Source organism: Taudactylus pleione, unplaced genomic scaffold (assembly GCF_031769625.1).
Source record: "Taudactylus pleione unplaced genomic scaffold, aTauple2 ptg000390l, whole genome shotgun sequence".
Classification (NCBI taxonomy): Eukaryota; Metazoa; Chordata; class Amphibia; order Anura; family Myobatrachidae; genus Taudactylus; species Taudactylus pleione.
Window position 1 is genome coordinate 157166 of NW_028284791.1, and position 25297 is coordinate 182462.

Genomic DNA, 25297 nt, shown 5'->3' on the forward strand with positions numbered 1-25297 from the left:
ACGGTTTGGCCGTCGTTATTCGTTATTCGGGTCTCGCGCATGCGCACGACGGAGCCGCCTCCGTCGTGCGCATGCACATTTGGGCAACATCGACCCGCTTGCGAGCGCTCGGCGCTCGCGAGCTGGTATGATTTAGTCCCACTGTTTGCCCTCTGCATATATAGTGCTTCCTGTTGCTGTCTGACCCGGCGCCATGTTGGATCTCCTGTTACCAGGGGTATATCCTGAGTTGGGGATCTTTGGATAGTCGGCCTCTTACATTTCCTCCATGGCTGTAAGCGCACGGCCGACCATAACCCTGCGCTGCGTCCTACTGCTGCCATCTCTCTGATTCACTGCCCAACGCCATTATATCTGCCAGTGCTGGGACTTGTAGTCCGGTATATGGGGCATGTGGGCATCTATCTAACATCTGTCCCAGAATGACTCTGTCCTGTCCCATTCTCCTTGGTGTTTTCCCCTTATAGCCTGTGAGGGGAGGAGACAGATTGAGTAACTTTGTAGTAGTGTAAAAAAAAATGGCTGCTTCCATGGTGCTGGGGTGACTATGTCTGTGCAACAGTCTATTTATGTTTTATATACACAGTAAACTAGACAATTGTAGACAAACTCCAATGTTATGTGGGAATGACAGGGTTAACGTCTAAGTAACAGTTGTACATGGTACTGACTACATTCCATAGTATCCGATTTCTGTATGGTACATATGTATGGGTTGGGTACGGGATGCTGGTGCTCGGGATGCCGGCAGTCAAAATCCCGACAGGGTCAGGATACCGATATCTGTCTGTAGGTATCCTAAACCTCCCCCTCTCCCTACCCCTCCCTCCCTGCTGCCTAAGCCTTACCCCTTCCCCTCGCAGCCTAACCATAACCCTCCTCCTAGTGCCTACCCCTCACCCTCCCCATAACCCCACTTCCTACCTTTGGTATGCTAGCGTCGGGATTCTGACCGTATCCCATATGTATAACTATGCAGCGTTTATTGCACATGATGCAGCAACCCATCCTCTGATGTATAGAGGGTTTATCTTAGTACTTTTGTCCCCAACAGGTCCGCACGCCTCCTCGCACTATCCTGAGAAGACGCATCAGTGCTCAGAGTGTCAGCAATGTTTCCCTAATCATTCAGCCCTCTTCACCCACCAGCAAACCCATAGCGCCAGTAATCTGTATACATGCTCGGTTTGCGGAGTGCGTTTCAGCTCCAAAATGGCTCTTACCGCCCACCAGCGATTTCACACCGAGGACAACCTGTTTCACTGCTCTTACTGTGGGAAATCCTTTCATCAGAGGTCACGTCTCCTGTCACATAAGAGGACTCACACCGGGGAGAGGCCGTTTTCCTGCCCGGTGTGTGGGAAATGTTATACGGCCAGATCTGCTCTCGTCATTCATCAGCGACTTCACACCGGGGAGAAATCATTTCAGTGCACGCAATGCGCCAAGTGCTTTTTCCAGAGATGCGACCTTGTCAAGCATCAGCGCATTCACACCGGTGACAAGCCGTTTTCATGCACGGAATGCGGCAAGTGCTTTGCCCAGAAAGGCGACCTGGTCAAGCATCGGCGCACTCACACCGGGGAGAGGCCGTTCGTGTGTTCTCAGTGCGGCCGCTGCTTTTCTGACGGCTCAAATCTTGTGCGACATCAGAGAGGTCACACCGGCCTAGGTGACTAAACTTCCCGTCACATACATAAATAAGGCCTGTTTACCAACTAAAAATTAAAAAAGTGGACTTTTTGTTCCCGCTAAATGCATTTTAAGGTGACGGGTTACATTATTTTTGGTCCCCAGTCCTGCGCATGTAGATGGCGCTGTGTCCAGTTAGAGATCCAAAAAATGTGCATACTGCATACAGTGAAAAATCTCTTGAATTGCTTCTTGTTTTATGTTATATCGGGTGTGAGTGAGGGGACGTTGGAACATTTGTTTTTTTTGCTTGTGTGAGTGAATGTGTTGGTTACTTTGGTTTATCATCCCCTTAGAAAAGAATAACTGGATAGTACAAAGGACCTCATTCAGAGTCTCTCGCAAGCGCTGTGCGCATGCGCACGCTTCGTTCTGCGCGTGCGCAAACTACTCTGTGCAATCGCAGCCCGCTCGCTCGCCCAGCAAAGACAGCCCAGTGAAATGAGCGACAGGAGAGGCCGTTTGTGGGTGGTAACAGGGGCAGGACACTAATAACGGGGGAGTGGAGGTGCGAATGCAGGCGTGCCTGAGTGTTTCAACGCCGTGCTTAAGGCGTGCATAATTAACAGGCAGCGTCATAGTACACGTCACATGCTTGTTTTTTACACTGAAGTCCTCGCAGTGCTTGCGGCAGGGTAAGGCAACCACAAGCGCTGCGATCGCTACCGATGGTGCTCGATGTACCGATGTTTTAATACACTTCCTGGAGATGACGTGCGCTAGTGGGCGTCTCTACATAGGCTAATGGGTGTCAGCATACACAGAGCGATCACTCGCACAGCCAAAGTGGGTGTGCTTATGCCTTGGCGAGCGATCGCTTCCCATGGTGTCACTTTGAAAAATTTGCATACGCTGGATGCGAGCGATCGCATCTAGCGAGCGGTTCTGAATGAGGTCCAAAGTGCGCACACATTAGAAGTGTAGGATGAGGCCCGATTTCCATCATTTCAGCGGAGCTAGAAAAGTCACGTCCCAACGCAGGGAATGACGCTCTAAGGGGCATGTCCAGTTAGCCTCAGATTTTTCCGGCTGAAATTACCAATTTTTGATTAATGCGGCAATGCATGTTTATATTGAAACAAATCTTGCACCATCATTATTGCTATTATTCGTCGCATTAATTATGGCAAAAATTTGAGAAGTCAGCCTGTACTCTAAAAATCTGCAAATAAATATTGGATAACATTATAGATTTCTATTACTGGCCAAAAGCAGAATATTTGAGGTTCTTAAAATGTTTTAAATGGCTGATTTTTCCAAGGTTTTTTTTGTAATATCCATTTATTAGGTTTTCAATAGCAAAAATAACATAACAAAGTGCACGCATTGAAAAATGAATAGCTGAATACAATGAATGTTCAAACAGACACTCCAACAATGAAAGCTATTGTCAAGATAAACAACAATATTGCACCAAACAATTCCAAGGGATGCAGCAATAAAAAAATAAAAACAATCCTGGAAAATGCCAAAATATAATAAGGTGTGCTAATAGATAAGACAAACAGAGAATACAATGTTCAAAAGAGGGGGATAGAAGAAATAAAAGGGGGACATGGGGGGGGGGTACTAGGAGGGGTTAATTTTTTTTTAGTAATTTTAAGCCACTTTAAGAAATTGTTTAAAAAAACACCTGTAACTCCCACCTCAATGTTTAAAACACCTGTCCCAACCATACAGCATCCCCATATAGCAGTCCCAACCATACAGCATCCCCATATAGCAGTCCCTACCATACAGCATCCCCATATAGCAGTCCCTACCATACAGCATCCCCATATAGCAGTCCCTACCATACAGCATCCCCATATAGCAGTCCCTACCATACAGCATCCCCATATAGCAGTCCCTACCATACAGCATCCCCATATAGCAGTCCCTACCATACAGCATCCCCATATAGCAGTCCCTACCATACAGCATCCCCATATAGCAGTCCCTACCATACAGCATCCCCATATAGCAGTCCCTACCATACAGCATCCCCATATAGCAGTCCCTACCATACAGCATCCCCATATACCAGTCCCTACCATACAGCATCCCCATATACCAGTCCCTACCATACAGCATCCCCATATACCAGTCCCTACCATACAGCATCCCCATATAGCAGTCCCTACCATACAGCATCCCCATATACAAGTCCCTACCATACAGCATCCCCATATACCAGTCCCTACCATACAGCATCCCCATATACCAGTTCCTACCATACAGCAACGTTATATACCTGTCTCATCCATACAGCACCCCCATATATTGGTCCCCATCCATACAGCATCCGATACACCTGTCCCATCTATAGAGCACCCCATAAACATGTTTACCCATAAAGCAGCCCCATATACCTGTCCCATCCTTACAGCATCCCCATATAGCTGCCCCACCCATACAGCACCCCAGTATAACTGTTCCTTCCATACAACAACCCCATATAGCTGCCCCACATCTTTTAACCCATTATCCTACACTTTGCCTTATATCTGACTTCCTAGTCTTTGGTGTGGGATTAGCGGTTACTAATATCTAGGTAAGCTAAACCTACGGCCCCATCCCTATTATCACATCAGTCATGTGACTACGAGGTAATGGCACCCTAATGTGCAGACGTGGCAGAGAGTTGTGGCCTCGTCATACCCGCGGCTGGGACCTGCCCGTCCTGGTGGCTGCTGTACAGGTTCCTGTTGCCCTCTCACTGTCCCATTACACACCCTGCCTTCTCCATACCATGGTATAAGTGATAGTATATAGGGACAGGTTATATCTCAGCATCGCTGTGTGGGGACCTGTAATATCACCAGTAATGGACAGTACCCTGCAGCCAGGATATTACACAGCAGGAGGAGACATCTGGAGCCTGTATTGTTATAGTGATGAATGATTTCCCCAGTAATGTCCTCTGATAGTGATCACTGTATATCACGTACCAGCTGTGCTTAGTGACCATACACCTGTATGTGCTCCTGCCGGGTTACTGTGCTCTGTCTGTGGCTGATTATGGATTAGACTCTTATCCTGTACAGTTGTAGATGGGCACAGTATAAAGGTGCAGACTATCTATATCCCAGCAGTGATGGGTGAGGGGTCAGTATTCATCCTTTACCCGGATTATGAGGGGTCACCCCGGTAACTGTAACTGGCATCACCAAATCTTCCATAGTAGGATGAGGAACAGTTTCCACTCCCCACTGACTGGTGAAAACCGAACCGTAAACTGGTAGTGTAATATAGATCTGGGTGTGATGTAAGAGGCATTCCCTGGTCAGGTTACATATAATAATGTCCAAGAATTATTTCCATTTTATTCTATACTTTTCTAATTTTGTCCTGGCCCCATCTTCTTGGTGTTTTCCCCATAATGAGAGATTCCGTTAAATTCTTGTAGTATAAAAAGAAAGATGGCTGCCTCCATCAAGCTGAGGTGAATAAAATGACAATGTCTTTACTACACTACTTTTATGTTTTTAATACACCCTAAACTAGACTCCACTGTTATGTAGAAATCACAGGGTTCATATAAACCATTGTTCCACATGATATGTTATAAAAACCCGATGTCTTAGTTGTACATATGTATAAATAAGTATAATTTATCCTACATGATGACGCGACCCATCCGCTGATGTATAGAGGGTTTATCTTAGTACTTTTGTCCCCAACAGGTCCGCACGCCTCCTCGCACTATCCTGAGAAGACGCATCAGTGCTCGGAGTGTCAGCAATGTTTCCCTAATCATTCAGCCCTCATCACCCACCTACAAACCCATAGCGTCAGTAATCTGTATAGATGCTCGGTTTGCGGAGTGCGTTTCACCTCCAAAATGAGGTTTTCCGCCCATCAGCGATTTCACACCGAGGACAAACTGTTTCACTGCTCTTACTGTGGGAAATCCTTTCATCAGAGGTCACGTCTCCTGTCACATAAGAGGACTCACACCGGGGAGAGGCCGTTTTCATGCCAGGAGTGCGGGAGATGTTTCACCAGCAGGTCTGCCCTGACTATGCACCAGCGGATTCACTCTGGCGAGAAGCCGTATAAGTGCTCAGAATGCATCAAATGCTTTGTCCAGAAATCTGACCTTGTCAAGCATCGGCGCACTCACACCGGGGAGAGGCCGTTCGTGTGTTCTCAGTGCGGCCGCTGCTTTTCTGACGGCTCAAATCTTGTGCGACACCAGAGAGGTCACAACGGCCTAGGTGAATAAACTGCCCGTCACATACATACATAAGGCCTGTCTACCAACTGGAAAAACAAAAAAAAGTGGACTTCTTTTCCCCATTTTAAGATGCAGGGTTTAGTTTTCTGGTCCTCAGTCCTGTGCCTGTAGATGGCGCTGTGCCCAGTTATTGATCCATCTAAAAATGCGCATAGTGGATACAGTGAAAACATCCTTTGAATTACTTCTTGATGTGTGTTATGTTGGGTATGAGAGTGAAGGGACATCGGAACGGTCTCTGTTACTGTTGTGTGAGTGAATGTAGTGATTACTTTGGTTTATCATCCCCCTGGAAAAGAACTTGCAAAGTGCGCCCACATGAGAAGTGTAGGATGAGGCCCGATTTCCATCATTTCCGAGGAGCTGGAAAAGTCACGTCCTCTCGCTGAGAGGATAAAGGGACTGCACAGGAAAAATACATTATTATGTTACGGTGCTTCTCCTCAATATATCTGCCCGCTGCCGTCACATAGTGGTGGCAGCCATTTTGTGGGCGGAAGCAGTAACTGTGGCATTGCAGCCTATCATCTCATTAGGAATTAGTGGCATCATTGGGGCAGGGCACCTTTCTTGTGGTCCTTTTATCAGCTCACCTGCGAGCAATGATGTCCCTCGTTCCTAGTGATGCATCTCCAGGAACACTGTGTGTGTGTGTCATTCCCTCTCTAACCTGCAGGTGTCAGTGTTGCTATCACTGCCCATGTAGAGGGTTAGCTTGTGACCAAACATGCTATGCAATAACATACTAAAGAAGATAAACATAAGATATACCCAACACTATGTACGTTTTCCTGATCACGTAAATAGAAATAATAATAGCGCACCTTTTTATGTTCTGAGCTGCTTCCTTTCTTTTTATAAATAATAGGAAGTGAACAATTATGGTAACGGAGAAGCGCGGCGTGTTTAACGTGATTTAGAGGGTGTGAAGTATAATATGTTGCGGTTGAAAAAAATTATTGAAATAATGTATGTATGTGGTATATTTCATGCGTGTAAAAAGATGTGTGAGAGAAATTGGGTAATGAGTGAAATGGCGGTCATCAAAAATACAAGATGGAAAAAAAAAATACTTAAAGTATATAAAATGAGTGGATGCCTTCTCACCTCCGTTAGTAGCATAGCTGATACTTCTGCCACTGCTTCGGTTCTCTCCCCGGCGCTTGTGTCTTAAATAGCCAAGCTGCTGTGCGGTGTGCGCTCCGTCCTCGGCGCAATGTATGGGGCGACATACAAAGAGTATTCTCCATACCATGGTATAAATGATAGTATATAGGGACAGGTTATATCTCAGCATCGCTGTGTTGGGACCTGTAATATCACCAGCAATGGGTTAGTATCAGCCAATGCCGTGAGGGGCCATAGATATCGGACATCGTATATATATCACCAAGATCGAAGATTTTTACTATCACCCTTATAGAGGTGCAGAGGTTAGGCAGCGATGCTGGGGTACTATAATTATCTTGTGATGGGCGCAATTATACTTTGCCAGAGATTGAACCCCCCTCCCCTCCACCTAAATACGTATTGTTGTAGTTATAATTTCTATTCAGCCTACTGTTTGCCTATCTGCATATATAATGCCTCCTGTTGCTGTCTGACCTGGCGCCATGTTGGATCTCCTGTTGTCAGGGGTATATCCTGAGTTGGGGATCTTTGGATAGTCGGCCTCTTACATTTCCTCCATGACTGTAAGGGCCTGATTCAGACCCACTCACGAGCGCTGAGCGCTCGCAAGCGGGTCGATGTTGGCCCAGTGCGCATGCGCACGACGGAGGCGGCTAGGTCGTGCGCATGCGCGAGACCCGGATAGCAACGGGCAAGCCGTCGCTCCGGGTCTCGCTACAAAGGGGCCGTGCTGTCGATGTTGAGTGACAACACGCCCCCTTTGGTGGGCGGGCCAGGGGCGTGGCTGACCAGATGGAGGCGTTCCCATGGGAACGCCTACCGTCTAGGGCCAGCCCCACTGACATCACAAGTGATGTCAGTGGGTGGACTTCTTGCTCTGTAAGAGCAAGAAGTCCACTGGGACTTGCGGCAACGAGACCCTACCACAAGGGTCTCGTCGCAAGTCCGATGGTCGCGATGGTCTTGACCATCGCGACCTTCTTCCTGGCCTCTCACTATAGGAGGCCGCTCTAAAATTAAGAAGGACGGCCCTGATTCAGAGCGAACGCTCTGTCAGAGCGCCCGGCTCTGAATCAGGGCCTAAGTGCACAGCAGAACATAATCCAGCACTGTGTCCTACTGCTGCCGTCTCTCTGATTCACTGCCCAACGCCATTATATATATATCTGCCAGTGCTGGGACTGCTAGCCCAGTATATAGGGCAGGATGAGCTGCCCCCCCAGAGGACCAGTCGTTACAGGTGCGGGTGCTTTCAAAAACATTCCCTGGACTGTTTGGGATAACATATAAACCTGTCCAGTGAATGTGGCATCCGTCTAACATCTGTCCCAGAATGACTCTATACCTCTCTCTTTGGTGTTTTCCCCATATAGCATGTGGGGGGAGGAGACAGATTCAGCAACATTCTAGTAGTGTAATAAGAAAGATGGCTGCTTCCATGGTGAGGGGAGGAGACAGATTCAGCAACATTCTAGTAGTGTAATAAGAAAGATGGCTGCTTCCATGGTGAGGGGAGGAGACATATTTAGTAACATTCTAGTAGTGTAATAAGAAAGATGGCTGCTTCCATGGTGAGGGGAGTAGACAGATTCAGCAACATTCTAGTAGTGTAATAAGAAAGATGGCTGCTTCCATGGTGAGGGGAAGAGACAGATTCAGCAACATTCTAGTAGTGTAATAAGAAAGATGGCTGCTTCCATGGTGAGGGGAGTAGACAGATTCAGCAACATTCTAGTAGTGTAATAAGAAAGATGGCTGCTTCCATGGTGAGGGGAGGAGGCAGATTCAGCAACATTCTAGTAGTGTAATAGGAAAGATGGCTGCTTCCATGGTGAGGGGAGGAGACAGATTCAGCAACATTCTAGTAGTGTAATAAGAAAGATGGCTGCTTCCATGATGGGGGAAGGAGACAGATTCAGCAACATTCTAGTAGTGTAATAAGAAAGATGGCTGCTTCCATTGTGAGGGGAGGAGACAGATTCAGCAACATTCTAGTAGTGTAATAAGAAAGATGGCTGCTTCCATGGTGAGGGGAGGAGACAGATTCAGCAACATTCTCGTAGTGTAATAAGAAAGATGGCTGCTTCCATGGTGAGGGGAGGAGACAGATTCAGCAACATTCTCATAGTGTAATAAGAAAGATGGCTGCCTCCATGGTGAGGGGAGGAGACAGATTCAGCAACATTCTAGTAGTGTAATAAGAAAGATGGCTACCTCCATGGTGAGGGGAGGAGACAGATTCAGCAACATTCTAGTAGTGTAATAAGAAAGATGGCTGCCTCCATGGTGAGGGGAGGAGACAGATTCAGCCACATTCTAGTAGGGTAATAAGAAAGATGGCTGCTTCCATGGTGAGGGGAGGAGACAGATTCAGCAACATTGTAGTAGTGTAATAAGAGAGATGGCTGCTTCCATGGTGAGGGGAGGAGACAGATTCAGCAACATTCTAGTAGTGTAATAAGAAAGATGGCTGCTTCCATGGTGAGGGGAGGAGACAGATTCAGTAACATTCTAGTAGTGTAATAAGAAAGATGCCTGCTTCCATGATGAGGGGAGGAGACAGATTCAGCAACATTCTCGTAGTGTAATAAGAAAGATGGCTGCTTCCATTGTGAGGGGAGGAGACAGATTCAGCAACATTCTAGTAGTGTAATAAGAAAGATGGCTGCCTCCATGGTGAGGGGAGGAGACAGATTCAGCAACATTCTAGTAGTGTAATAAGAAAGATGGCTGCCTCCATGGTGAGGGGAGGAGACAGATTCAGCCACATTCTAGTAGGGTAATAAGAAAGATGGCTGCTTCCATGGTGAGGGGAGGAGACAGATTCAGCCACATTCTAGTAGGGTAATAAGAAAGATGGCTGCTTCCATGGTGAGGGGAGGAGACAGATTCAGTAACATTCTAGTAGGGTAATAAGAAAGATGGCTGCTTCCATGGTGTTGGTACGGAGTGACAATAGTCTATTTATATTTGATATACGCACATAACCTTGGCAGTTGTCTAGAATTGTCTAGTTATGTGGGAATGACAGGATTAACTTATAAGTAACAGTTGTACATGGTGCTGAATACATTCCATAGTATCTGATATCTGTATGATACATATGTATAACTATGCTGAGTTTATCGCAGATGATGCAGCGACCCATCCGCTGATGTATAGAGGGTTTATCTTAGTACTTTTGTCCCCAACAGGTCCGCACGCCTCCTCGCACTATCCTGAGAAGACGCATCAGTGCTCGGAGTGTCAGCAATGTTTCCCTAATCATTCAGCCCTCGTCACCCACCTGCAAACCCATAGCGCCAGTAATCTGTATACATGCTCATTTTGCGGAGTGCGTTTCAGCTCCAGATTGGCTCTTACCGCCCACCAGCGATTTCACTCCGAGGATAAACTGTTTCACTGCTCTTACTGTGGGAAATCCTTTCATCAGAGGTCAGGTCTCCTGTCACATAAGAGGACTCACACCGGGGAGAGGCCGTTTTCATGCCAGGAGTGCGGGAGATGTTTTACAAGCACGTCTGCCCTTTCTACGCACCAGCGGATTCACTCTGGCGAGAAGCCGTTTGAATGCACGAAATGCGGCAAATTCTTTGTTACGAGATCCGGACTTGCCAAGCATCGGCGCACTCACACCGGGGAGAAGCCGTTTTCATGCCAGGAGTGCGGGAGATGTTTTACCTGCAGGTCTGCCCTTACCATGCACCAGCGGATTCACTCTGGCGAGAAGCCGTTTAAGTGCACAGAGTGCGGCAAATGCTTTGCCCAAAAAGGCGATCTTGTAAAGCATCACCGCACTCACACCGGGGAGAGGCCGTTCCTGTGTTCCCAGTGCGGCCGCTGCTTTTCTAACAGCTCAGTTCTTGTACGACACCAGAGAGGTCACACCGGCCTAGGTGACTAAACTGCCCGTCACATACATAATGAGGACTGGTTACGAATAGGAAAAAAAAATTACTTCTTTTCCCGCCAAAATGCATTTTAAGGTGCAGGGCAGCGTTTACTGGTCCTCAGTCCTGCATATGTAGATGGCGCTGTGTCCACTTTTGGATCCATCTAAAAATGCGCATACTGGACACAGAGAAAACATCCCTTGAATTACTTTGTGCTTTGTGTTATTTTGGGTCTATACGTGAAGGGGACATTGGAACCGTCTGTTACATCTGTGACTTTTTGTGTGAGTGAATGTAGTGTTTAGTTTGGTTCATCACCTCCATTGAAATGAACTGGAACATGCCAAGTGCGCACACATCAGTAGTGTAGAATGAGGCCCAACTTCCATAATCTCAGAGGAGCTAGAAAAGTCCTGTCCTCGACCCTGAGCGTAAAAGACGGCGCTCCATCCCAACGCTCTAAACGAGCCTACCCCCCTCTATCCGCCTACTGTCATATTGCAGCAGCCATCACATAGTGGTGGCAGCCATTTTGTGGGCGGAAGCAATAACTGTGACAATGCAGCCTATCAACTCACTAGGATTTAGTGAAATCACTGGGGCAGGACACTTATCTTGTGGTCTGCATCATTAGACACGAGAGGGCAGCTTATCAGCTCACTAGGGAGCAATGATGTCTCTTGTTCCTAGTGATACAATAAGGGGCATCTCTGGGAACATGGGCTGTGTTTGTGTCATTCCCTCTATAACCTGCAGGTGTCAGTGTTGCTATTACTGCCCATGTAGAGGGTTAGCCTGTGACCAGACACACTTCCTGGTAAAGATATACATAATACTATGTATGTTTTCCTGATCAGATAGTATGCAATGTGCTGTTCTGTTTCATTTGACTTAACATGTAAACTAATTATGTGGGTTGGGTAGAGGATCCCGACGGTCAGAATCCCGACGAATGTTGGTGATCATTCTAACCCTCACCCATCCCTTCCGTAGCCTAACCCTAACTGTCCCTTATTGCAGCCTAATTCTGGCTACACACTGGAGCGATGTAGGGCCGATATGCCGTTTCGCAATGACAAATCGCCTACATCGCTCAGTGTGTACCGGCGATGTTCAGTAGGGTCTTGCGGTCGCTAGCGATGGTTGCTGGGTCGGATGTGCTGAACCTAGCGATATTGCTAGTAACCTGCAGTAAGTTAATGAGGGACGCAACAGTGATTGTTCCATCGTTCATTAACTCATTCCAGTGTTTACGGGCAATACCCATTCAAGGGCATTCGTTCTGATGTCAGAACAAATGCCCAACCCTCCTGTGTGTACCCAACCCTCCCTTCCTGCAGCCTAACCCTCCCCCTAGTGCCTAACCCTAACCCTCCACCTAGTACCTAACCCCTACTCTAACCCTAACCCTTCCCCTAGTACCTAACCCTTATTCCTACTCTAACCCTAAACCTAACCTCTACTCTAGCCCTCCCCCAAGTGTCTAAACCTAACTCCTACTCTAACCCTCCCCCTAGTGCCTAACCCCTACTCTAACCCTCCCCCTACTGCCTAACCCCTACTCTAACCCTTCCCGTAGTGCTTAACCATAACCCCTACTCTAACCCTCCCCCTACTGCCTAACCCCTACTCTAACCCTCACCCTAGTGCCTAACCTGAACCCTTACTCTAACCCTCCCCCTAGTGTCTAACCCTAGCCCCTACATCAACCATCTGACTACGATGTAATGGCACCCTAAGGTGCAGACGTGGCAGAGAGTTGTGGCCTTGTCATACCCGCGGTTGGGACCTGCCCGTCCTGGTGGCTGCTGTACAGGTTCCTGTTACCCTCTCACTGTCCCATGACACACCCTGCCTTCTCCATACCATGGTATAAATGATAGTATATAGGGACAGGTTATATCTCAGCAAAGCTGTGTTGGGACCTGTAATATCACCAGTAATGGAATAGTATCAGCCAATGCCGTGAGGGGCCATAGATAGGTGACACCTTGCGTCATTGACTGAGCATTGAATATACTACAAAAAATAAAAAAATTTGACTCTCACCTCCCACAGAGGTGCAGAGATTAGGCAGCATTTTTGGGATATTGTAATTATCATTGATGTGTGCAACGGCACTTTGCTGATGATTGAACCCCCCCCCCCTTTAATACGTATTGTTATAGTAATAACTTTCACTCTGTTTGCCTATTTGCATATATAATTCCTCCTGTTGCTGTCTGACCCGGCGCCATGGTGGATCTCCTGTTACCAGGGGTATATCCTGAGTTGGGAATCTTTGGATAGTCGGCCTCTTACATTTCCTCCATGGCTGTAAGCGCACAGCCGACCATAACCCAGCGCTGCGTCTTACTGCTGCCGTCTCCCTGATTCACTGCCCAACGCCGTTATATCTGCCAGTGCTGGGACTTGTAGTCCGGTATATGGGGCATGTGGGCATTTATCTAACATCTGTCCCAGAATGACTCTGTCCTATCCCATTCTCCTTGGTGTTTTCCCCTTATAGGCTGTGAGGGGAGGAGACAGATTGAGCAACTTTGTAGTAGTGTAAAGAAAAAAGATGGCTGCTTCCATGGTGCTGGGGTGACTATGTCTGTGCAACAGTCTATTTATGTTTTATATACACAGTAAACTAGACAATTGTAGACAAACTCCAATGTTATGTGGTAATGACAGGGTTAACGTCTAAGTAACAGTTGTACATGGTACTGACTACATTCCATAGTATCCGATTTCTGTATGGTACATATGTATGGGTTGGGTACGGGATGCTGGTGCTCGGGATGCCGGCAGTCAAAATCCCGACAGGGTTAGGATACCGATATCTGTCTGTAGGTATCCTAAACCTCCCCCTCTCCCTACCCCTCCCTCCCTGCTGCCTAAGCCTTACCCCTTCCCCTCGCAGCCTAACCATAACCCTCCTCCTAGTGCCTACCCCTCACCCTCCCCATAACCCCACTTCCTACCTTTGGTATGCTAGCATCGGGATTCTGACCGTATCCCATATGTATAACTATGCAGCGTTTATTGCACATGATGCAGCGACCCATCCGCTGTTGTATAGAGGGTTTATCTTAGTACTTTTGTCCCCAACAGGTCCGCACGCCTCCTCGCACTATCCTGAGAAGACGCATCAGTGCTCGGAGTGTCAGCAATGTTTCCCTAATCATTCAGCCCTCCTCACCCACCAGCAAACCCATAGCGCCAGTAATCTGTATAGATGCTCGGTTTGCGGAGTGCGTTTCACCTCCAAAATGACTCTTACCACCCACCAGCGATTTCACACCGAGGACAACCTGTTTCACTGCTCTTACTGTGGGAAATCCTTTCATCAGAGGTCACGTCTCCTGTCACATAAGAGGACTCACACCGGGGAGAGGCCGTTTTCATGCCAGGAGTGCGGGAGGTGTTTCACCAGCAGGTCTGCCCTGACTACGCACCAGCGGATTCACTCTGGCGAGAAGCCGTTTAAGTGCTCTGAGTGCGGCAAATGCTTTGTCACGAGATCCAGACTTGTCAAGCATCAGCGTACTCACACCGGGGAGAGGCCGTTTTCATGCCAGGAGTGCGGGAGACGTTTTACCAGCAGATCTGCCCTTAATACGCACCAGCGGATTCACTCTGGCGAGAAGCCTTTTAAGTGCACGGAATGCGGCAAGTGTTTTGTCCAGAAAGGCGACCTGGTCAAACATCACCGCACTCACACCGGGGAGAAGCCGTTCCTGTGTTCTCAGTGCGGCCGCTGCTTTTCTAACGGCTCAGATCTTGTTCGACATCAGAGAGGTCACACCGGCCTAGGTGACTAAACTGCCCGTCACATACATAATGAGGACTGTTAACAAACAGGGAAAAAATTGTGGACGACTTTTCCCGCCAAAATGTATTTTAAGGTGCAGGGCTACATATTCTGTTCCTCAGCCCTACCTAATTATTTTGATGACCTGTTGGGGTTTTCTCACAAATTACTGTGTAAATTGCTCTGATAAATAGGTTTCCATTTTTTATAAAGCTCATAATCACCAAATCGGTTTAGGGCGCGGAGACACCGCGATAGAGCTGACCTGCCCTCTGCACATAGCGCACTGTAATACATGTACTTGTCCTCCCCGGTATCTGCAATAGGCAGACGTTCACCTTTATCTCCGTGTCAGCTGCTCTCTCCATGTGGATTGAAACATCCCTGATCCGTGTCCTGCAGGAAGAACAGGGGTGGGCATTTATTTCAACTGGGTGGGGGGCACTTGACAAGTTTTAATAAACTGTCCAGTGCCGCACACAAAATATTCTGTATTTCCAATACCTGTCACCGAAATTGTAATGGCAGTTATGTTAAGAATTGTTCGTATGTTTTGGAGTAGAGGTTTTGGGGGGAATGAATTGGGTGAAAGTCACCGTTTCTTACCGATTATAAACAATAAAATAGCACTCTTTTACAAAAATAAAACACATTGCCGCATTATTTTTGTCTACATTATATAATTAGGAATCTTTGAATGTCTGTAAATCACTATTTTATTAGTCTTCCTGACTTAATATACTGTAGGCACCTTCCTGCAATTTGGTTTAGGCCACCTGACAGTACAGTTGTTTCAGATAGTAGACGTGTGACTGGTGTCTGCTGGTATAGCTTCCACAGCCATGGGCAAAAGTTTTGAGAATGAAACACGTATTGATTTTCACAAAGTCTTCTGCTTCAGTTTTCATGATGGCAATCTGCATATACTCCAGAATGTCATGAAGAGTGATCAGATGAATTGCAATTAATTGCAAAGTCCCTTTTTGCCAATGACAATGAACTTTATCCCAAAAACAACATTTCCACTGCATTTCAGCCCTACCACAAAAGGACCAGTTGACATGTCAGTGATTCTCTCGTTAACACAGGTGAGAGTGTTGACGAGGTCAAGGCTGGAGATCACTATGTCATGCTGATGGAGTTAAAATAATAGACTGGAAGCTTTAAAAGGAGGGTGGAGCTTGATATCATTGTTCTTCCTCTGTTAACCATGGTTACCTGCAAGGAAACACGTCCAGTTATCATTGCTTTGCACAAAAGGGCTTCACAGGCAAGGATATTGCAGCTAGTAAGATTGCACCTAAACAAACCAATTATCAGATCATCAAGAACTTAAAGGAGAGAGGTTCAATAGTTGTGAAGACTGCTTCAGGGCGCCCAGGAACATCCAGCAAGCATCAAAACCGTGTCCTAAAGTTGATTCAGCTGCGGGATCGGGGCACCACCAGTGCAGAGCTTGCTCAGGAATGGCAGCAGACAGGTGTGAGTGCATCTTCACGCACAGTGAGGCAAAGACTTTTGGAGGATGGCCTGGTGTCAAGAAGGGCAGCAAAGAAGCCACTTCTCTCCAGGAGAAACATCAGGGATAGACTGATATTCTGCAAAATGTACAGGTATTGGACTGCTGAGGACTGGCGTAAAATTATTTTCTCTGATGAATCCCCTTTCAGATCGTTTGGGGCATCTGGAAAAACACTTGTCCGGAGAAGGAAAGGTGAGTGCTACCACCAGTCCTGTGTCATGCCAACAGTAAAGCGTCCTGAGACCATTTATGGGTGGGGTTGCTTCTCAGCCAAAGGAATGGATTCACTCACAATTTTGCCTAAAAACACAGCCATGAATAAAGAATGGTACCAAAACATTCTCCAAGAGCAACTTCTCCCAACCATCCAAGAACAGTTTGGTGACGAACAATGCCTTTTCCAGCATGATGGAGCACCTTGCCATAAGGCAAAAGTGATATCTAAGTGGCTCGGGGAACAAAACATCGAAATTTTGGGTCCATGGCCAGGAAACTCTCCAGACCTTAATCCCATTGAGAACTTGTGGTCAGTCCCCAAGAGGCGGGTGGACAAACAAAAACCCACAAATTCTGACAATCTCCAAGCATTGATTAGGCAAGAATGGGTGGCCATCAGTCAGTATGTGGCCCAGAAGTTGAATGACAGCATGCCAGGGCAAATTGCAGAGGTCTTGAAAAAAAATGCTCAGCACTGCAAATATTGACTCTTTGCATAAACGTAACATAATTGGGGATCGGTAATACCGCCGGACGCATGTTCAAATCCCACGCTGGAAGACCAGCACCAGTAAAGATCCTGACAGCAGCTAAGGTAAGTACTAACTAACCTAACCCCCCACCCCAACCCTAACCCTCCCTTAGGGGTGCCTAGCCCTAACCCCCCCCTGTAAGTGCCTAAACCTAACTCCCCCTTCCCCGCAGCCTAAACCTAAGTCTCCTGGGGGGGTGCCTAACCCTAAGTCCCCCCCGTGGCTGTCCGCGCCCTGCTTACCTTCGATCGGTATGCCAGGCGTCGGGCTCCCAGCGTAGGTAAAATTACAAGTGTTGGGATTTCGACACCTGTCATTAGACCCTTGCCGGCATTAGACAGTCAGGATGCCGACGGTCGGCATTTAGACCGTCGGCATTCCGACTGCATACCATGCAATTGTCAATAAAAGCCTTTGACACTTATGAAATGCTGTAATTTTACCTCAGTATACCATAGTAACATCTGACAAAAAGGTCTAAAAACACTGAAGCAGCAAACTTTGTGAAAACCAATAGTTATGTCATGCTCATAACCTGTGGCCATGGCTGTCTATTTAGATCTAGAATAATTACTAGTTGATACAACAGACTGTGGGCCTGATTCAGCAAGGATCACCACTGCGATTGCAATAGCGATTATGCCCGCAGTACAACTGCAAACATATGTTAATCCATTGTGATCGCTAAGCCGTCGCATCATTACATTAGGACGCCGACCTTGCCTTACACACATCTGTAATGTTTAGCAAGGCTGCGAAACCATCGGTAACATCAAGTACCATCGCTGCATCACGCACACTTGCACAAGCTCTGACCTTACTCAGGAATTGCTAACCTCATTGCACGCTGTGAGTACGGCATCGCAGTGGATAATTTATGCACGCCCATGCAACGGCGTTCAAACGCACTGGCACGCCTGCGTTTAACCGACCAACCCCCAGTCACCACCCACAAACGGCACTTCCTGTCAAACACTCTGCGATGGGTCTGTGTAGTCACTACGATCGCACTCCCGATCGCAGTGGCTGGTTTGTGCACGCGCACTGCAATGCAACAATCGGACGATTGCGTGCGTAATCGCAGTTACGATCCTTGCTGAATCAGGTCCTGTGTGTGGCAAGGCGATCACAGTACATTCCCTGCCATACTGCGCCATACCTCTCCTGATGCCCATCATCCTGCAGTGCTCAGGGTGACCTCCAGCTCCACAGCTTCCTGTACTGGCATGAGGCATGCATGCCGACATTTAGCCCCCTCCTTCCGGGAGGGAGCTGTCGGACTTACAGGGCTGGGGGCGTGACGCGGCCAAAGGGGGCGTGACCGCGTGAACGCGTCATCGTGGCTCCGCCCCCTCTTCACAATGCCGTGATTAATGGCATTGTGCAGCCGGGGGCGGAGCGACGATGACGCGATTCAGCGCGAATCGCGTCACCGGCCCCCCTGCTGCCGGGGTTTCTATTTAAAAGCGTGGGGGGGTCCGGACACATCGCCGGGGCCGGGAGGATTGCCTGCCTTCCCGGGAGGTCGGGAGCGGCACCCGATTTTCGGGAGGCTCCCGACCAAATCGGGAGGGTAGGCAAGTATGGCATGAGGTGGCCGATCAGCAGCTCAAGTCACATGGTTAACGCGACCTGATTGGATGACCACTTGTCCCTTGATGGTAATCCATTCAGTGCATGGTTTATCCATTGAGAGGGTCATTATCAATGGTTGTAGAACCCCCAATGGTTACACCATATATGGTGTGGTTATGTGCATGGGCCATGACCAGAGCCTGGTGGTTTTTGCACCCCTAAGTCAAAAGTTTGTTATTGAGAAAATCAGAATAAAAGTAGTAAAGTGTAGTAAATGGTGCTGACCTGTCATCCTTAGGCTCAGTTATGTGATGCTGGACCGGTTTGCGCTTCTGTTTGTTCTCATACTTACATTACATTGACCACAAATAATTTGATTTGGTGCTGGACAACCAACCTGATGCACCCCTGCAAGTGTCCTGAGGCACCCCAGGGTGCCACGGCGCACAGTTTGGGAAACACTGGTGTAAAGTATAGATAAAGCAGGATGTAGGTGTCTGATTGCATGTCGTTATTATTGGTGGGCGTCATATAATTATAAAAGGACAATGCCTCGGTGTATTGCTTGTTCTTCATGCGGTAATTGCAATTTTGGGAACACTGACAGTTTAATTTAGAGCCAAAAAGCAAATCTGCTTCTTCCCCTGGTCATGGAGCCCATGCCTCAACCATTTCAATGACTTGTGGTCTGATTGAGAGATGTACAGTGAGGGCACCGCGCAGGAGGTATCTTGTGTTAAACGCTGCAAACTGCTGGGTCATTCCATGGTAACTCACGTTACAAAGTGACATAGCAAACAATTAGCAATTCCTGTATACATGACCCGTCTTATTAATTTCACATACATTCCTTTGGCTGCTGGAAGCCGTGCATACACTCGCTATTTCGCTTTGTAATGTGAGTTACCATGGAATGACCTCTTTCTTGTTGATGATCACAGAGGATTTATTGACCTTCGGCTCTATGACCGTGTTCACGTTCCCTGCAGGCATCAGGCACTCTTCCACCAAATGGAAATGTTTGTCAGAACAGGTTCATAAGAAAGCGGGTTTGATGGGTGTTGGGAGCATAAAAAGTCATCCCTATCGGACTCTCCACCATTTTAAATGCGCTCTCAAGATCCATTTATTTATCAAAACCCACCACTCCATGCTCCTTACTCCTTGCTCACTGTCTCTCCCCTCTGTGTCACCCCTATATGTCTCCCCCTCCCCCTTTAGCTCTGACGAGCAGGGCCCTCTTCCCTCATGTGCTTTTTCTTCCCTTACTTATAAGTAGCATCATCTCCTCCCAGGATGTAGTCTGCATCCCGGCACCATTATCCCGACCGTCGGCATCCTGAAGGTAAGTATCGGGGTGTTAGGGGAAGGTTAGCGTTAGGTAGCGGGGTTAGTTTAGGCACTAGGGAGGAAGGTTGGGTTTAGGCATCGAGGAGGGGGTGTTGGGTTTAGGGTGCGGGGGGGGGAGGGTATGGGTAGGTAAAATACTTACCAGCCGTTCTTATGGGTGTCAGGATGCCGCTGTCAGTATACCGACAGCCGGGATTTCATACCCAACCCTTTCTCCCCACTGCCTACACCGGCACCTAACCTTTAGCTTCTGCCGCCCTGCTGCGTATTTGGGTATTATGGCCACTGATCCAGCGATGTTTATAAACCTTGTCCATGTCCTGCAATGTTCTGTACTGTAAGTCACTTCTTTGTTTTGTTCATACTGTTTCTGTTTTGTACTGTGTAAGGCGCTGCGGACCCCTTGTGGTGCTATATAAATAACGGATGATAATAATAATTATTGAGTTAGTGATGGGTACTTACCAGGATCAGGAACCTTCAGTTACTAGTGTATGACTTTTTAGGTACATTTAGGCCAATTGCGTTGGCTGACATGATGCTTAGACTCACGAGGGTCCGTCTGGTGTGGCAGAGATGAAACCACTATCTCCTAGTTTCCAGCGATAGGTAGTGGAGAGAGGATGGGATAGAGAAGGGATGAAGTTGAACCGTTTCGGTCTGTTTTTCTGAGAACAGTAATTTAGGTGATGTATAAGAAATGTAAAACAAAGCAATTTTGACAACAACACGTGAAGGATATAGCAAGGGTGGTTCCACATCAAGGAACCATGAGGGAAATGTAAGGGGAATAGGGAAATTGCTCCATGACTTGTAAATAGAGTGAGGAAAATGTGGCATTACATAAAGAACTGTTATACCCTTATGCCAGCGATTATATTAATGCAACTTATAATAATGAAACCATTTGCCATTAAGGGAGACAATATTACTTGTGAATAAATCATACCCCAAAATAAAAACTTTGGCTGTATAGTAAATGTAAAACAATGCCCCCAGTGTAGTATATTTTTATATTTAAACGACTACAGACTCTCTCCTCCCCTTCAGGACTCCATTCATACTTCTCACACTCACTTACAAAGCCCTCACCCAAAACGTCTCTGACCTCATCTCCCTTCACACTTCGCCCACTTCACTCCACAAATGATCGACGCCTCTCCACCCAACCGATTACTTCCTCCCACTTTCGCCTCCCAAGATTTTACCTGTGCTGCTCCTTACCTCTGGAACTCTCTCCCTCTCCCCATCAGAGTCTCCACCTCTCTACAAACCTTCAAACGGGCTCTTAAGACCCCACTGCTTCATCAAGGCCTTCTACCTCTCACCCTAACCCACTTCCCCATGCTCTCCTCTCTGCCCCTCCACATTAGACTAATCATTGCGTTCCCTCCCTTCTACCATCATCCACTCCCCCCCTACCTACACCACCAGCTATCCCTTGGGTATTATGACCACTGATGCAGCAAGGTTTATAAACCATGTCTATGTCCTGCAGTGTACTGTACTGTAAGTGACTCTGGGCCTGATTCAGAGCCGCTCGTAAGTGGCCGCTCGTTCGCTCTGAGCGATGTTCGCACAACTGCGCATGCGTATGGGTTGTAATGCGCATGCGCAAACCAGTCATTGCGGTCGGAAATCGTTCGCTCGCAAAACAGCGAGGGGCTGCTAATTTGATTGACAGAATGTACCGTTTGTGGGTGGTAACAGGGGAAGGTGCTTGAAAACGGGAAGGTGGAGATCCGAACGCAGGCGTGCCTAAAGGTCAAAAGGGCGTTTAATGGGAGTGCATAATTAGTAAAGGAGCGTCATCGACCACGTCACTTGGTTGTCTTTTAGCCTGAACTGCTCGCAGTGATAGCGGTAAAAAAAAACTACCACAACCACTGCGAGCAGTTCAGATACCTTTCGATGTTCCCGATTAATCTAATAAATACCGGAGATGACGTGTGATGCAAAAGGGGCGTCTTTACAAAATAGCGAGCGTATTTTTCGTTCGCTCGCTCAGACATAGAGGCGTCAACAAACCGCAAAGGACGAGCGCTCTTATTTAAATAGCCGGCCTCTTTTTTGGAACGACCGTCCGCAAATAGCGTCCGGCTCTGAATCAGGCCCTCTGTTCTTGCTTTATTCATACTGCTTCTGCCTATGTGCTTTGTAAGGCGCTGCAGACCCCGTGTGGCGCCATAAAAATAAAGGGTGATAATACTATACCTCGTACCGTTGCCTGGCCAGACTTCATGGTGACTCTGTTTCCCCAGTTGCCAGGGGAATCCATCTAGAGATGACTGATAGAGATAGCTGTCGTATTCCCTTTCCTCCATGCTGCTAAGCACACAGCCGGTCATCATCAAGCACCACTACCTGGGGACAACCGAGCCTCAAACAGGGAGTAATTCCAAATATTGGTGGTTTATAGGCCAGTGATGGGAGGAGACAGACTCAGCAACATTCTAGTAGTGTAAAATAGTTGGTGGTTCCTTCCGTCGTGCTGTGGTGAATGGGACAGAAGTGGGAATGACAGGGTTAAGCTTTAATTGATAATTCCATATGATACTGAGTGTGCGCAGCGTTTATTGCACATGGCGCCGCGACCCATCCGGTGATACATAGAGGATTTATCTTAGTACTTTTGTCCCCAACAGGTCCGCACGCCTCCTCGCACTATCCTGAGAAGACGCATCAGTGCTCGGAGTGTCAGCAATGTTTCCCCAATCATTCAGCCCTCGTCACCCACCAGCAAACCCATAGCGCCAGTAATCTGTATACATGCTCGGTTTGCGGAGTGCGTTTCAGCTCCAGATTGGCTCTTACCGCCCACCAGCGACTTCATGCAGAGGAAAAACTGTTTCGTTGTTCTTATTGCGGAAAATCCTTTAATCAGAGGTCAGGTCTCCTGTCACATAAGAGGACTCACACCGGGGAGAGGCCGTTTTCCTGCCCAGAGTGTGGGAGATGCTTTGCGGACAGATATACCCTTGTTACGCATCAGCGGCTTCACACCGGGGAGAAACCATATAATTGCACTATATGTGGCAAGAGTTTTGTCCAAAGGGCCCATCTTGTCAAGCATCACCGCACCCACACCGGGGAGAGGCCGTTCCTGTGCTCTCAGTGTGGCCGCAGTTTCGCTGATAGCTCCAATCTTGGTCGGCACGTGAGAACTCACATCGGGGGTAAAACGTCTGCATCTAGGTGAATGAGCAGCCATTCAGATGCAAAGGGGTCTATTTACTAACACTTGGAGATAGATAAAGTACCGACCAATCAGCTCCTAACTGTCCTTTTTCAAGCAGCCTGTAAAGTGAAAGGAGCAGATTGGTTGGTACTTTGGGGTCTTTTCACGAAGCCTAGGATGGAGATAATGTGAACAGTGATAAAGTACCAGCCAACCAGCTCCTAACTGTCATTTTTCAAACACAGCCTATGACATGGCAATTAGGAGCTGAGTGGCCGGTACTTTATCTCCATTCACGGCTTAGTAAATAGATCCCTATATCTCTCTCTCCACGGCTTAGTACATAGACTCCACAATGAGCCTTGTTTATGAACTTCAGAAAATGTCCACGGAATGCAATTTAAGGTGCACGTCTGCTTTTTGGTTTTATAAATCACGCCTTTAAAAGGACCTGTGTGGAGTTACGGATCCATCTGAAAATACGCGTGATGGATACAGTAAAACATTAGGAGCTTCCTTCTCCATTCATGTACATTTTTACCATGTTCTCCTATGTGTTTGCTGTATTGGTTGCACTTTTCCAAAACTTCAACTGGAAGGTGCAATAATGCGCTCAAAGTTAGTAATGGACGAGGACCGATTTCCACCGTTTCATGAGGTTGATGATTTATAAGACGCCACCATGCACCTCAGCACCGGACACACGGTGGTGGCAGCCATTTTCTGGGCTTTACCCATGAGCATGACAAGGCAGCCTATCAGCTCTTTAGGAGCCAGTGATGTCACTAATTTCTAGGGAAACCATACGGTCCATCTCCATACACATTGGTTCAGCCCACAAATTGCAGCTTCCACTGTGTGTGGCGATGAGAAGTCCACTGTAGCATTTGTTAGTTTCCGTTATAACCTGCAGGTGTTAAGGTGCGTACACACGGTACGATATCTATAACCGATACTAACGATAACGTTCAACGATATATCGTTCATTTTTATGCAGGGAACGACCACAATATCTATGGTCGTCCATACATGCAGGCCAATTTGCTCGATATTGTCATCTTTGCCCGTTCAGAGATGTGGCAGGATGACTTTACTGAGAGAGATCTTTCAAGTCGTTGGTGGTACAGATCGTACCGTGTGCATGCAGCTTTAGTGTTGCTGTTACTGTCCATGTTGAATATTACCCTGTCACCAGACACGCTTCATAGTAACATACTAGTGAGGATAAACATTAGTCAGCTCTGTAGGTTCTCCTAACAAGATAATTTGCAATGCACTGGTCAGTGTAACGTTTACTCAACATTTAAGCTCATTATTCTGATGGTCTGCCTACAAATATCTCCGTGTCAGCTGCTCTGTCAGTGTGAACTGAAATATCCCTGATCCCTGTCCTGCAGCTAGAACAGGGGTGGGAGTTATTTCAGCTGGGTGGGGGGCACTTAACAAGTTTAGTGAGCTGTCGATGGCCGCACCCAAAATTTTCTGCACTACTAATACCTATCAATAAAATGGTAATAGCAGTTATATTAGGAACTGTACGTGTGTTTTGTACTGGTGTGAAGAGGCGGAGCTGCAACTCAAGTCACGTTCTGATTGGCTTATGGGTAACTCAACCCGATTTGATGGTACATGTGGTGCACCTGGGTTTTTGTACACTAGGGGGAGACATTTAGAGCCTGTATTGTTATTGTAGTATATATGCCAAAGTCACAATATACATAGTATTTTATCTACAAGCTCTTCTTAGTGGAAATAAACCTGATTATGGTTTACCTCGACTCTTTGTGGCCCTATAATGTAGAGGTGTAGAATGAATTACATTATAAGGCGTATACTGTATAGCGTTCATGTGCTTCTGCAGCAGTTTTATTCCAACAGTGATATAATCGGCATCTTACACATAAAATAAAGGTATTACCGCACTAGATTAAACTTTTATGATCCAAACTTTTACAGTAGTATTTATTTTAATGTAATATCTCTTGTTGAGACCATATTACAGCAAGTGTTACAGCGATACCTTGATATAACAATACCAGTGTAAAGTATAGATAAAGCAGTAATACAGAGGAGGGTGGGAGCAGCACGAGCTGTGTACGGGGACATCACATATCTGCGCTGCTTCTCATAGACAGAAAACTATGGACAATGTGCGGCCGAGATCTCTATGGGGGTGCGAAGCTTAGCAT

At 47.1% G+C, this 25297-nt stretch overlaps 2 protein-coding genes across 3 annotated transcripts in view; both read left to right on the forward strand.

Annotated features, from left to right (window-relative positions):
- LOC148507602 (uncharacterized) overlaps positions 1 to 11078 on the forward strand; it is a 103320-nt gene extending 92242 nt beyond the window's left edge. Inside the window, exons 1-3 of one of the 2 annotated variants that reach the window (XM_088445829.1) lie at positions 1015 to 1672; positions 5358 to 5891; positions 10237 to 11078. In XM_088445829.1, coding sequence (XP_088301955.1) covers positions 1015 to 1672; positions 5358 to 5891; positions 10237 to 10946 — 1902 coding nt within the window. In that variant the 3' untranslated portion in view covers positions 10947 to 11078. Of the gene's footprint in view, positions 1 to 1014; positions 2091 to 5357; positions 5892 to 10236 lie in introns of those variants that run through there. The other variant, XM_088445831.1, reaches the window with a different exon arrangement.
- An 8466-nt stretch (positions 11079 to 19544) lies between these two features.
- LOC148507604 (uncharacterized) lies at positions 19545 to 24634 on the forward strand. The gene is made up of 2 exons (XM_088445793.1): positions 19545 to 19629; positions 22501 to 24634. The coding sequence occupies exons 1-2, from the start codon at positions 19545 to 19547 to the stop codon at positions 23127 to 23129; spliced, it is 714 nt and encodes a 237-aa protein (XP_088301919.1). The 3' UTR covers positions 23130 to 24634.
- The last annotated feature ends 663 nt before the right edge of the window (positions 24635 to 25297 follow it).